General features: G+C 54.4%; 1 protein-coding gene across 1 annotated transcript in view; it reads left to right on the top strand.

Moving 5' to 3' along the window:
- The window catches only part of SND1 (staphylococcal nuclease and tudor domain containing 1), a 220,023-nt gene that overhangs the window by 23,976 nt on the left and 183,370 nt on the right, over positions 1-12,677 (top strand). Inside the window, exon 10 of the mRNA XM_082238802.1 lies at positions 11,741-11,854. Within this exon, the coding sequence (XP_082094928.1) occupies positions 11,741-11,854 (114 nt within the window). The remainder of the gene's footprint in view (positions 1-11,740; positions 11,855-12,677) is intronic.

Here is a 12,677-nt window from a genome sequence, read left to right as displayed (position 1 = left end):
CCATGGTGCCTTGGAAAGCGTGGCCAGCCCCTGCTCCGCCAAGCTCCGCCCTCCCATTCTGTGGGGCTTGCCCCTTGCTGAAGGCCCCAGATCGGCTTGCTGAGGTGGCGCTGTGGCGCTGGGGCTGCTGCGTCTTGTGACGCTCAGACCACCCTGCAGGGAACGCAGAGCTCTGAAGTGGGTCCAGAAATAATAATAATAGTAGTAGTAGTAGTATTAAAATATTAAAAGCAGAAATAATAATAATAATAATAATAATAATAATAATAATAATAATAATAATAATAATAATAATAATAATAATAGTTATTTATACCCAGCCTATCTGGCTGGGCTTCCCCAGCCACCCTGGGTGGCTTCCAACCAAGTATTAAATGCACAATACAGCATCAAACATTAAAAACTTCCCTAAAGAGGGCTGCCTTCAGATGTCTTCTAAAAGTCTGATAGTTGTTTATCGCTTTGACATCTGCTGGAAGGGCTTTCCACAGGGCGGGCGCCACTACCGAGAAGGCCCTCTGCCTGGTTCCCTGTCACTTGGCTTCTTGCAGGGAGGGAACCGCCAGAAGGCCCTCAGCGCTGGACCTCAGTGTCCGGGCTGAACGATGGGGGTGGAGACGCTCCTTCAGGTATACTGGGCTGAGGCCGTTTAGGGCCTTAAAGGTCAGCACCAACATTTTGTATTGTGCTTGGAAATGTACTGGGAGCCAATGCAGATCTCTCAGGACACGTGTTATGTGGTCTCGGCGGCCACTCCCAGTAGCATTCTGGATTAATTGCAGTTTCCGGGTCACCTTCAAAGGTAGCCCCATGCAGAACACATGGCAGTAGTCCAAGCGGGAGATAACTAAAGCATGCACCACTCTGGCGAGACAGTCTGCGGGCAGGTAGGGTCTCATCCTGCGTACCAGGTGGAACTGGGAGACAGCTGCCCTGGACACAGAACTGACCTGCGCCTCCATGGACAGCTGTGAGTCCAAAATGACTCCCAGGCTGCGCACCTGGTCCTTCAGGGGCACAGTTACCCCATTCAGGACCAGGGAATCCTCCGCACCTGCCCGCCCCCTGTCCCCCCAAAACAGTTCTTCTGTCTTGTCAGGATTCAACCTCAATCTGTTATCCGCCATCCATCCTCCAACCGCCTCCAGGCACTCACACAGGATCTTCACTGCCCTCACTGGTTCCGATTTAAAGGAGAGGTAGAGCGAGGCAGAAGGTGGGGCTGAGCCCCCCGTAGCAGCAAGAGCGGGGACCCACCTTCTGCCCTGCAAGGGGTTTCTCCCTTCCAGGGCCCAGCCTCCCCTCGTTGCCTCTTCCTCCGATGAAGCAAGGATGGCTCTGGTCTTCCTGGGTTTTTGCAGAGGGGTCTTCTGAGAGGATGGCAGCGCTGCATCTTCAGGCTGGCGGGGTGGGGTTGGGCTGTGTGGCCCCCCGCAGAATCACCCAGAAGAGCTTCTCTGGGGCGGACCCTTCTGCCCCAGAGCCCTCACCCTCGTCCCCCCCGGGGAGGGTCCCTGCAGTTGCCTGCCTGCTGCCCCGCGTGACCCTGCGCCCCCCTGCGCCTCGCAAGGGTTATTCCCTTACTCCGCGCTTCCGCCTCCTCTTCCTGCGATGAATCCCCTCTGGAGGCAGCTCACCAAATACGGAGAGAAGTCAACAAACAAAACGGCGTGCTAAGAATAAGAGCAGTGGGCGGAAGAAGCGCAGTCTGAGCCCATCGCAGCTCCAGCCTGTGACTAACTCGGGGGAAAGGGTCTCGTGACCCCGTTCAGGGGTGGGGGGCCTTTGAAGCTGAAGGGCAGGGAGGCATGGAAAGGCGGAAGGCGGCAGCCCCTGGGGATGTGCCTGGGAGCAAACCGGGAGCCTGTCCTCGCATCACCTGCGTGTAGCGGGCAAAAGCATTCTGAGCCCGTTTTTGTTTCCTGTTTTCCAGCTGCACTGGCTCCCGGGGGAGTACAGGGTCAGATTTAAGGTGTTGGTTTTGACGTTTCAGGGACGCGGGTGGCGCTGTGGGTTAAACCACAGAGCCTAGGACTTGCCGATCAGAAGGTTGGCGGTTCGAATCCCTGCGATGGGATGAGCTCCTGTTGCTTGGCCCCTGCTCCTACCAACCTAGCAGTTCAAAAGCATGTCAAAGCGCAAGTAGATAAATAGGTACAGCTCTGGCGGGAAGGTAAACGGTGTTTCCGTGCGCTGCTCTGGTTCTCCAGAAGCGGCTTAGTCCTGCTGACCACATGACCCAGAAGCTGGACACCGGTTCCCTCGGACAGTAAAGCGAGATGAGTGCCGCAACCCCAGAGTCGGCCACGACTGGACCTAATGGTCAGGGGTCCCTTTACCTTTGACCTTTCAAGCCCTTCACGGCCTAGGACCCCTGTACCTACGAGACCGCCTCTCCCGGTCTGCCCCATGGGGGACCTTAAGGTCCATAAATAGCAACACCCTAGAGGTCCCGGGCCCTAAGGAAGTCAGATTAGCCTCAACCAGAGCCAGGGCCTTTTCAGTGATGGCTCCGGCCTGGTGGAACGCTCTGTCTCCTGAGACCAGGGCCCCTGATTTCTTTCCGCAGGGCCTGTAAGACAGAGTTGTTCCGCCTGGCCTTTGGCTTGGAATCAACTTGATCCCCTCCCCCTCTTTCCTCTTTCCTTTTTCCTTTCTCCTCCTGTGATGGAACTCCTATTTGGGGATTTCCCTGGCTTTTTTCTGGCCCACACAGGACCAGTCTGGATAGTTGGCCTTGGTGACGACCTGATGTTTTCATCCCCCCCAAAAGTTTTTGATTTGAGTTTCCATTGAAATGAGGCTGCATTTTAATGTTTTAATGTTGTATTTTAATCAATTTGTCTTTGGATCAGTTGTTAGCTGCACTGAGCCCGGTCTTGGCTGGGGAGGGCGGAGTATAAATAAAATTTCTTTCTTTCTTTCTTTCTTTCTTTCTTTCTTTCTTTCTTTCTTTCTTTCTTTCTTTCTTTCATTATTTCCTGGCCCGTCTCCAGGGGCCGCACCATGCCCAGGGCATTGCAGCCATCATGGAAGCGTTTGGGGCATCAACAGCTGAGGCTCAAGGAACCTCCTGCCTTACAATCCTCCTCTCCCAGAGTTTTTTTTCTGGCCCACGTAGGACCAGTTTGGCTAGTTGGCCTTGGTGACGACCTGATGTTTTCATTCCCTAAAAAAGTTTTTGATTTGAGTTTCCATTGAAACGAGGCTGCATTTTAATGTTTTAGTGTTGTATTTTAATCTTGTTTTTAAGTTGTGTTTTAATCAATTTGTTTTTATATCAGTTGTTAGCTGCACTGAGCCCGGTCTTGGCTGGGGAGGGCGGGGTATAAGTAAAATTTATTTATTTATTTATTTCCTGGCCCGTCTCCAGCCGCGCCCCCCAGTCTTGCTACTTCTGTTTGATGCGTCTGTGGGGGAGAGCTCTGGGCGCCCACCCACCAGCTCCTCCTTGGGTGCTCCAGAAGCAGAAGGGGCCGGGCTCAGATTGCCCTGAAGCCGCCCTGAAGTGAGGTTTTGGGAACGGCCGCTAGGTGGTGCCCTTGGCCCGTCTGGCTGAGCGCGGGAACAAGGCTGGCTCCTTGGTCCAGCATCCAGGATGGAAATGGGGCCTCAGACTTCGCGGAAAGCATGTCTTCCTCTGGCTCCTCATCCTCTATGCTCACCAGGAATAATAATAATAATAATAATAATAATAATAATAATAATAATAATAATAATAATGTGTTTTTCCATGACCAGGACTCAACATGGCTTGCAGCTAAAGTTAAGGTAAAGGGACCCCTGACCATTAGGTCCAGTCGAGGCCGACTCTGGGGTTGTGGCGCTCATCTCACTTTATTGGCCGAGGGAGCCGGCGTACAGCTTCTGGGTCATGTGGTCAGCAGGACTAAGCCGCTTCTGGTGAGCCAGAGCAGCGCACGGAAATGCCGTTTACCTTCCTGCCAGAGCGGTACCTATTTAGCTACTTGCACTTTGACATGCTTTCAAACTGCTAGGTTGGCAGGAGCAGGGACCAAGCAAGGGGAGCTCACCCCGTCACGGGGATTCGAACCGCCGACCTTCTGATCGGCAAGTCCTAGGCTCTGTGGTTTAACCCACAACGCCAAAAACATAGTACAAAAAGCAGCAATTAAGAACTATTAAACATTAATGGAATATATGTCTGTATGTGTGTGTAAGAAGTATTGAGTACAATAAAACCATCACAGCAGCAGACCTTTCGCTAAAAGCAGTCGGTTCTTCCCCTGCTGTCCGAAGGAGAGCAAGGAGGGAGCCTTGGTCCCCACTGTGTCAGAAGAGCAAGGAGGAGAGCAAGGAGGGAGCCTTGACTTCCCTTGGCAGGAAGTTCCAAAGGTGCCTGGAGAAGCCACCACCGAGAAGGCCCTCTCCTGCGTCCCCACCCAGCGGGGTTGTGAGGGGGGTGGGACTGAGAGAAGGGCCCCCCTTGAAGATATCAGATTCCAGCAGGTTCGCCTGGCAGGTTGGGGTCTTTCAGATTGGCTGGATCTGAGCTGTGAAGGGCTTTATAGGACATTCCCAGAACTTTGCATTGTGCCTGGGAGCAGACTGGCTGCCCAGTGGAGCTGTTTTGACAAGGGAGATGTTTGCTCCCTCTATCCAGCCCTGGTCGACTGTCCGGCTGCAGCTCTAAGAGCCAGCTGAGGTTTCTGGCCCTTGTCAAAGGCAGCCCAACCAAGAGCGCGCTAGTCCAGACAGAAGGCAGCAAAGGCCGGTGAACTTTGGCCAAATCCGATGTCTCAAGGAACGGGTGCAGGAACTCCCCTGGCGGGTCAAATTCTGCCCTCTTTGAAAACAGCTTCTGGAAGCGTCCTGGTCCCTTTGCATCCAGACACGAGTGCAGGAGCCGCACTCCTGCAGCCACCTAAGCAGCGTCTGCAGGATGAGGCCCAGGATGAGGCCCACGATGGGAAGCCCACAAGTGGAATCCGAGCCCAAGAGCAACTCTCCCCTCCTGCGCTTCTCAGCATTTGGCAAACAGGAACATTTTCCGCTTTCGGCTGCGGAGGCAGAGAATGGCCATCGTCGCCAATAGCCATTTTGGCCTCCAAAGGTCCTGCTACAATGTCGGTAGAACAGAGCCCTCCCCCCCCCAGCCGTGGCTGCGGAGAAGGCCTCCCCCGCCTCCTCGATTTGCCTAGGTAAGATTTGCCTAATCCCCTCTTAAATTTGAGGGTCCGACTGCAAATCCTGTAGCTTTAATTCTGTGCTGCGCGAAGGACTTTATTTCGGCCGCCTTGAATCTTCCTTGGAGGGCCCCCGCTTCTCGTTCTGGGAGGAAAACGTCCCTTTCTCCACAGCACACATCAATTTATACCTTTCTGAGATGCCCTCTTTGTTTCAAAGTCAGGAAGTCCTAAACGGTCAAATAATAAGAATAAGAATAAGAATAAGAATAATAAGAATAGAAAACAATTTATTCTTTATACCCCATCTGGCTGGGCTTCCCCAGAAACCTTTCTCGGTAGTTCAGCAACACGTTGTTGTTTAATCGTTTAGTTGTGTTTGCCTCTTTGTGCCCCCCTGGACCAGAGCACGCCAGGCCCTCCTGTCTTCCACTGCCTCCCTCATGCTGGGAGCTTCGAGAACACTGTCCCACCATCTCGTCCTCTGTCGTCCCCTTCTCCTTGTGCCCTCCATCTTCCCCAACATCAGGGTCTTTTCCAGGGAGTCTTCTCTTCTCCTGAGGTGGCCAAAGTCTTGGAGCCTCAGCTTCAGGATCTGTCCTTCCAGTGAGCACTCAGGGCTGATTTCCTTCAGAATGGAGAGGTTGGATCTTCTTGCAGTCCATGGGACTCTCAAGAGTCTCCTCCAGCACCAGAATTCAAAAGCATCAATTCTTCAGTGATCAGCCTTCTTGATGGTCCAGCTCTCACTTCCATACATCACTACTCGGAAAACCATGGCTTGAACTACACGGACCTTTGTCAGCAAGGTGATGTCTCTGCTTTTTAAGATGCTGTCTAGGTTTTTCATTGCTTTTCTCCCAAGGAGCAGCCATCTTTTAATTTCGTGGCTGCTGTCACCATCTGCCGCGATCATGGAGCCCAAGAAAGTAAAATCTCTCGCTGCTTCCATTTCTTCCCCTTCTATTTGCCAGGAGGTGATGGGACCAGTGGCCACGATCTTCATTTTTTTGATTTTGAGCTTCAGATCATATTTTGCGCTCTCCTCTTTCACCCTCATTAAAAGGTTCTTTAATTCTTTAATTCAGCGACACAGAATCATAGAATTACAGAGTTGGGAGGGACCCCCAAAGGCCATCCAGTCAATCCCCTTCCAGTGCCAGGAATCTTGGCCAAAGCACCTGTGACGGGTGGCCACCCGACCGCTGCTTAAAAATGGAAGGGAAGAGAGTCTTAAGTTTCTTGCAGCAGGGCATCTCTGAGGGTTGATCTGGGGGGGGGGTCCCCTTCGCCCCCTCCTCCTGCACCCTGGGAAGCTCTGGGGGCCTCTGTCTGCGCCTTCCCCAGCTCCTACCTGGAGCCTGCGGGTGGGTGAGGGGGCCCGGCCCCCGCCTGCCTGCCTCCCTGCTGAGCCAGCCTCCTTGGCAGCCTCTCTCCACGGCCGGAGAGTCTCCTTGTCTCCTCCGCTCAGCTCAGCAGCCTGTTCCCTTCAGAACGATTAGGCGGCCTGCCTTCGCGGATGCCATGCCGGCCCCCCTGCCAGCCCCCCCTCGCCCTCCTTTCTGCTGAGGGCAGCTCTTTCCCACCATATGGTCCCTGGAGGAGAGGTGCCCACCAAGCGCTCGGCCGCTGAGCTTGTCGGAAGGTGTCTGGCTTTTGCCGCCGGGCAAAAACGCTCTTTTGCCACGAAGGCTGCCAAGTAAGGGGGGGGAGCAGGAGCAGGGGGAGCTGCTGTACGCAGAGTCGGGCCGTCGGGCCGTCTGACCTGGCTGGCAGGGGCTCTGCGGGGTTCTCAGGCAGGGAGCGACCCCCGGGACCTCCAGGTTGGCTCCGTTGTGCCATGCGCTGCTGAGGGGGCAGCCGGCGTAGTGGGGGGCTTGGGAGGTGCCCCCCTTCCCTGCCTCAGCCGAGTTGCTCGCCTGTCTGCTCATGTGCGCCTGCTAGTACAGTTGGGAGGGACCCCAGGGGTCATCTACTCCAGCCCCTGCACTGCTGGAATTGCAGCCAGCTGTTTATGGCAGAGGCTGGCATGGTGGTCAACGAAGGAGGTTTAAAGAAGGACTGTCTCAAGGCCAGTCTTAAAAAATGTAGTGATTATTGCCTGATTATCATCTTCCAAAGCAACTACTCTATTCTGAACTTGAACATAGAAAGCATAATGTTGGTGGTCAGCAAAAGAGGTTTAAAGACTGTCTCAAAGCTAATTTAAAAAAATGTCTTATAAACACTGGCCTGTGAGCGCTCCAGTTGGAGAAAAGCCTTTACCAAAGGCGTCATGGACTTTGAAGACGCTCGAACTCAGGACGAAAGGGAGAAATGCGCTAAGAGGAAGGCACGCTTGGCAAATCCACACCATGATCAACGCCTGCCCGGAAACCAATGTCCCCACTGTGGAAGGACGTGTGGATCCAGAATTGGCCTCCACAGTCACTTACGGACTCACTGTTAAAACCGTGTTTACGGAAGACAATCTTACTCGGCTACAAGGGATGGCCAAAGAAGAAGGAGGATACAGAGAAAAACTCAGCGCTGGCATCAGGAAGGCGGTCAGTGGCCGAGGCATCGGCTGGTCTTCCAAGTGCTGCGCTCTCAAGAAAGACTCCGCAGAGCCCTTGTGGCCCCTGGGAGACATCTTCATTTGTTTGGGCACCAGCTTTTGCTGCCCCAGGTGCCCTTTTCTGCCTGCAAGCGGGCAGCAGGGAGCCGGTCCTTTGCCAGCCTCCACTGGCTCCACCTCTCCTCGTCTGCGCCTCGGATGAAGGAATGTGCCTAGCGATTCTCCAGCTGGGATTCCTGCATCACAGGGGGTTGGACTAGATGCCTCTGGGGCCCCCTTCCAACCCCACCACTGCTCCTAGACCCCCCTCGCTTCCAGGCCTCTGCCTCCCAGTGTGTGGGAGAGAAGCGCCCTCAGCCTGATCCTGCAATCTCTCCTTCTTCTGCTCTTTTGTGTGTTTGTGTGTGTTCTGTTCCTCCTGCTGCCTCTAAAAGCCACTTAATTTGGCGGCGAAGGAAAGCACGGCGCAAAGCCCCCTGGGCCGCCCAATCCTGGAGTGTCAGTTTTGGGTCCCTCTCCGTGAATTACGAGTGACAGGGAAAATCAGGACAGATGCCGGAGAGCTCTGAGTGCGAGCGGACGGCCCCAGCCGCAGCCCCGCCAGCGCAAATCAATCTTCATGATGCTCTTGAGAGGCACATCAGAGGCACTTGCTGCTCTCCGCCAGGTGGGGGGGGGGGAGGTGGGGCAGGATCCGCTCCTGGAAAGGGCCCCCCTTCTTCTGGTTGTGATTGGCTGGAGGGCAGCTGCTGGGAGCCGTGGGCTTCCGATTCTGCTTGGTTTCTGAGTCTTGGTGGTCGGATGATGGGAGCTGGCTGGCCCGGGGGGGGGGGGACACAGGCAGGTGGCTTCAGGGGCGTCCCGGGTTGGAGGTGGGGAGAGCCCCCAAGGTCTGTGGTGGGTAGCGGGGAGTGGGCAGGGGGTGCGGTGAGCCCATAATGCCACCGGGCAGGCGATTGGAGGCCGTAGCTACATTTCGGGTCTTCTCAGCCTACGGGTACCGTCTGCTAACTTTGGCTGGACAGCATCCTCCTCCTTCCTCACCCAGGCCGTCGTTAAGCTGCGGAACTCCCTCCCACTGGAAGCAGTGGGCGCCACCCAAGTGGATGACTCTGAAAGAGGAGGAAGGAAATCCAGAGAGGGCCGTTGATGGCTCCTAGCCAAGACGCCTCTGCCCTGCCCTCCACTGTCTCTCTGGATGTGAGTTTCTGGAAACGGCAGGAGCGAAAAGGGCTCTTGTGGTCGGATCCTGCTTGTGGGTTTCCTTTCCTGGGCAGAAGAGGGTGCTGGACTCGGTGGGCTTGATCCAGGCAGACTCCTCCTCTGAATGTTGTGATCTTCTAAGCCGGCTTGAGGAGGGACTTTGAAATGCCAGAAATGAGACTCCCAGCCCCAGAAGGTGCAAGGGGTGGGGATGTCAGGAGTTCAGCCTACACCCAAGTAGGACCCTGGCAGAGACACATGCCCGACTGGCATGTTCCCTCCCTCCTGGTCGTTCGTTCGGGAGCTCCAAAAGCTTTCTTCAGCCCGAACATCACAGCGACTGATGCCAACCGACACCGGCACACTTAGGGATCCGCAGAGTGTTTGCAGTTTGCGTAACAAACCACAGCATTTTGGCTAATCTACTTTATTTACATATAAACACACACGGAGCACTGCAACATGGCTCCCTCTCTCTCTAGAATCAGACAGGAAAGACAAAAAACAAAGGACAATAGTCCCACTTCACAGAACACAGGAACACAAACATCCTGTCTCCATCACTTCCCACTCTGTGGAGTCAAAACATACACTGTCATGCGACAGACAACAATCTCATGACTGCAATCACGGAGCAGGAATTCTAACAGGGGAGTCCCTTTTGGCCTCTTGGGGAGGCACCCACAATCACTGGCGCGGAGGGAGGGAAGCAGTTGTCCCCCTCTGGCCTGTAGAGGAGTGTGGAGCTCATCTCTGCTGGTCTCCTTTGTGGCTGGAGGGGGCTGGCTTGGCGTGGGGGGGGCAGGGGAGGTTTGAGGTGTGAGGTGGAGCACATGCTTGCCGGCACACTATTCCAGGGCAAACCCTTCGTGGGGACTAGCAACGCATAAAAAACCCCTATCAGTAATTCAACTCTAATTCCAAAGCCCGGAGATGGGGAAGCCATGTGAGATTTGTGGGGGTCCCGGGGGTCATCTGGTCCAGCCCCTTGCAGTGTTAGGAATCTCAACTAATTTGGGCAGGGATGTTGTTGTTCTGCTGCTGCATCCGGAGGGCTACGGGTCCCAATCCTGCCTTTAAGGCTGCAGCTGTATAATACCAGAATGCAGGGGGAATCGGAGGCTGGGGAGTGTCGCTTGGGTCTGCTGGGCTTGGTCCTGCATCTCATCTCCCTTGGGTGCCCTCAGAGGGGCTGGTGGGGGCTGGTGGGCCCCTCCTGGCCAGCGGGTGCAGGTGCCGGAGCCGAGGGCCACAGAGCGAAGCCTCCGTGTCAGCCTGCCCTGTCTCTCTGCTCCCGTTCTCCTCCTCTCCTCCCGTCAGGAATATGGAAATAGCTGCCTGTGCTTTGAGCAGCGCAGCGCTTTGAAGTAGTAATTTACGGTAGTAATTTACTGTAAAACAAAGTCATTTGGAAAGCTTTTAGAAAGCATTTCACAAGCATTTAAAAAACGGAGTGATAACACGAGAATGCGGAAAGAGGAGCGTTGAGAGGCTCCTTTGAAACCAACGCTCTCAGCCCCAGCGGAGACCACGTGGCGGCTCTGGGGCTCCGTGGTTGGGGCTCCAGGCGCCGCTCCTCACGAGGAGACCCCAGGAGAAGCTCCGGCAGAGGCAAAGCGCCTCAGTTCCCCGCCCTGTCTGGAGGCGGCTGCTCCAAAAGAGGGTTTCGCCACGCAGGGAATGAGCTGTGTGTGAATCTCTGCGGGGCAGTGGGTCAGTGCGTCCGGCTGTGGACCACAAGGCTGTGTTGTGTTGTGTTGTGTTGCGTTGCATTGCATTGGAAGAAGAAGAAGAAGAAGAAAATGATTTATATCCCACCCTCCCTGGCCAGAACCAGGCTCAGGGCGGCTAACATCAAAATACATGAGCTTTCGTGTGCATGCACACTTCTTCAGATACACTGAAAGAGAAGTCGCCAGACCCTTATATATAGTGAGAGGGTGGGGAGGGGTATTACTCAGAAGGGGGGTGGGAATGTGGGATTGGCGGATAGGTGTGCTAAACCTGTTGACAACTGTTAAGGACTGCAATTGGTCTTACAGGAAAAAGCAAGGGGTGAGATGGTAGGAGGAGTACCCTTCTGAGAAAAACCCCACTGCAACCTCCCACTATATATAAGGGTCTGGAGACTTCTGTTTCACTGTATCTGAAGAAGTGTGCATGCACATGAAAGCTCATACCAAGAACAAACTTAGTTGGTCTCTAAGGTGCTACTGGATGGATTTTTTTTATTTTCTTTTGACTACAGCAGACCAACACGGCTACCTATCTGTAATCAAAATACATAATACATTAAGACATAAAATTTAGGGATTGACTGAAATACAGCTTAAAATTGGATTAAAATCAAAATAAGATCAAATGGTTACCTGCAAATTATAGCTATAGGGATTGGGAAGCTTAAGTACTCACAAGGCTCAGCTATTTGTATGAGCCGGCGAGAAGAGTTAGAGAGGCCACTTATATGCAGGGTCTTGTAAAAGAGGAGGGGTCAGGCTGTGCCTTGGCCAAAGGCCAGGCGGAACAGCTCCGTCTTGCAGGCCCTGCGGAAAGATGTCAAGTCCTGCAGGGCCCTGGTCTCTTGCGACAGAGCGTCCCACCAGGCTGGGGCCAGGGCTGAAAAGGCCCTGGCTCTGGTTGAGGCCAGCCTAACCTCCTTGAGGCCCGGGACCTCCAAGATGTGCTGCCCATCCACGGATCTCAGGGTGCTTCAGAAAACAAAAGCACACAATGCGTAATAGAAACAAGCGCGAGATCCCCTGATCCCCGCCTCTCCCAAGCCCATGGCTGCCGGCCGGTTCTGACCTCTGGCTTTGCTCCTCTCTTCCTGCAGGTGATGCAGGTGCTGAACGCAGACGCCATTGTGGTGAAGCTCAACTCGGGCGACTACAAAACGGTCCACCTCTCCAGCATCCGCCCCCCTCGGCTGGAAGGCGAAGGCACCCAGGTAGGCTGTGCCTGGGGAAGGGCTCCTGCAGGGGGGGAGGCTGCGTCTGTTGGGCGAGGGGAGGCTGGCTGAAAATCCACTTTCTTGCTTGTCACCGCGTTTCCAGGAGAGCCTCTGTCTGAAGAGGGGCAGTTTTGGGGGGAGGAGGGACTGCCCGCTGTTTGCCCCATTGCTTCCCGCCCCCCAATGCCTCAGTCTCTCCACTGCCACGAGTGGGCCTAAGACCCGTGGACGTTTGTTCAAAGTGACCCCGGATCTCGGCTTTGGAAAGGGATGTGTGGCTGGCAGCGGAGTCTCTGCCGAGTCTTTCTGGATTATTGCTGTGGGGACCCTACAGTTTTGTAGAGCTTTTTGGGCCGGTTGCTCTCCTGCTGCTCTGCCAGTGGCAGCCGTGGCTTGTGAGCCCTGGGAATCCTTGATGGGGGTCTTCCGCTTGTCTTGGGGGGGGGGAGGGCAGCCTCCTTTTCCTCCTGAGAATGAAGCCTGGGTCCTCCATCTCCCCACCCCGTTGGGCTGAGAAAAGGCAGAGGGATGGTTGGCTGGGGGCCTCGAAACAGACTGTGCATACCTGGCCTGGAGAAGAAGGCCATAAATCCATAGAATCAGAGATTGGTAGAGTTGGAAGGTACAGCAAAGATCATCCATTCCAACCCCCATCAGTGCAGGAATCTCAGCAAAGCCATTTAATGAGATGTAATGAGGTTGAGGGTACGTTTTATCATATGTGGTGGTTTGTTACTTCCGGGTTGCCACGGGATGCAACCTGAAAACACCTGAAAACACACAACCTGAAGCAAATGTAACATGAGGTATGACTGTACAG

The sequence above is a fragment of the Podarcis vaucheri genome, assembly GCF_965113315.1.
Source record: "Podarcis vaucheri genome assembly, chromosome: 10".
In the NCBI taxonomy this organism is placed as follows: Eukaryota; Metazoa; Chordata; class Lepidosauria; order Squamata; family Lacertidae; genus Podarcis; species Podarcis vaucheri.
This window is presented reverse-complemented; position numbering and strand designations above follow the sequence as displayed.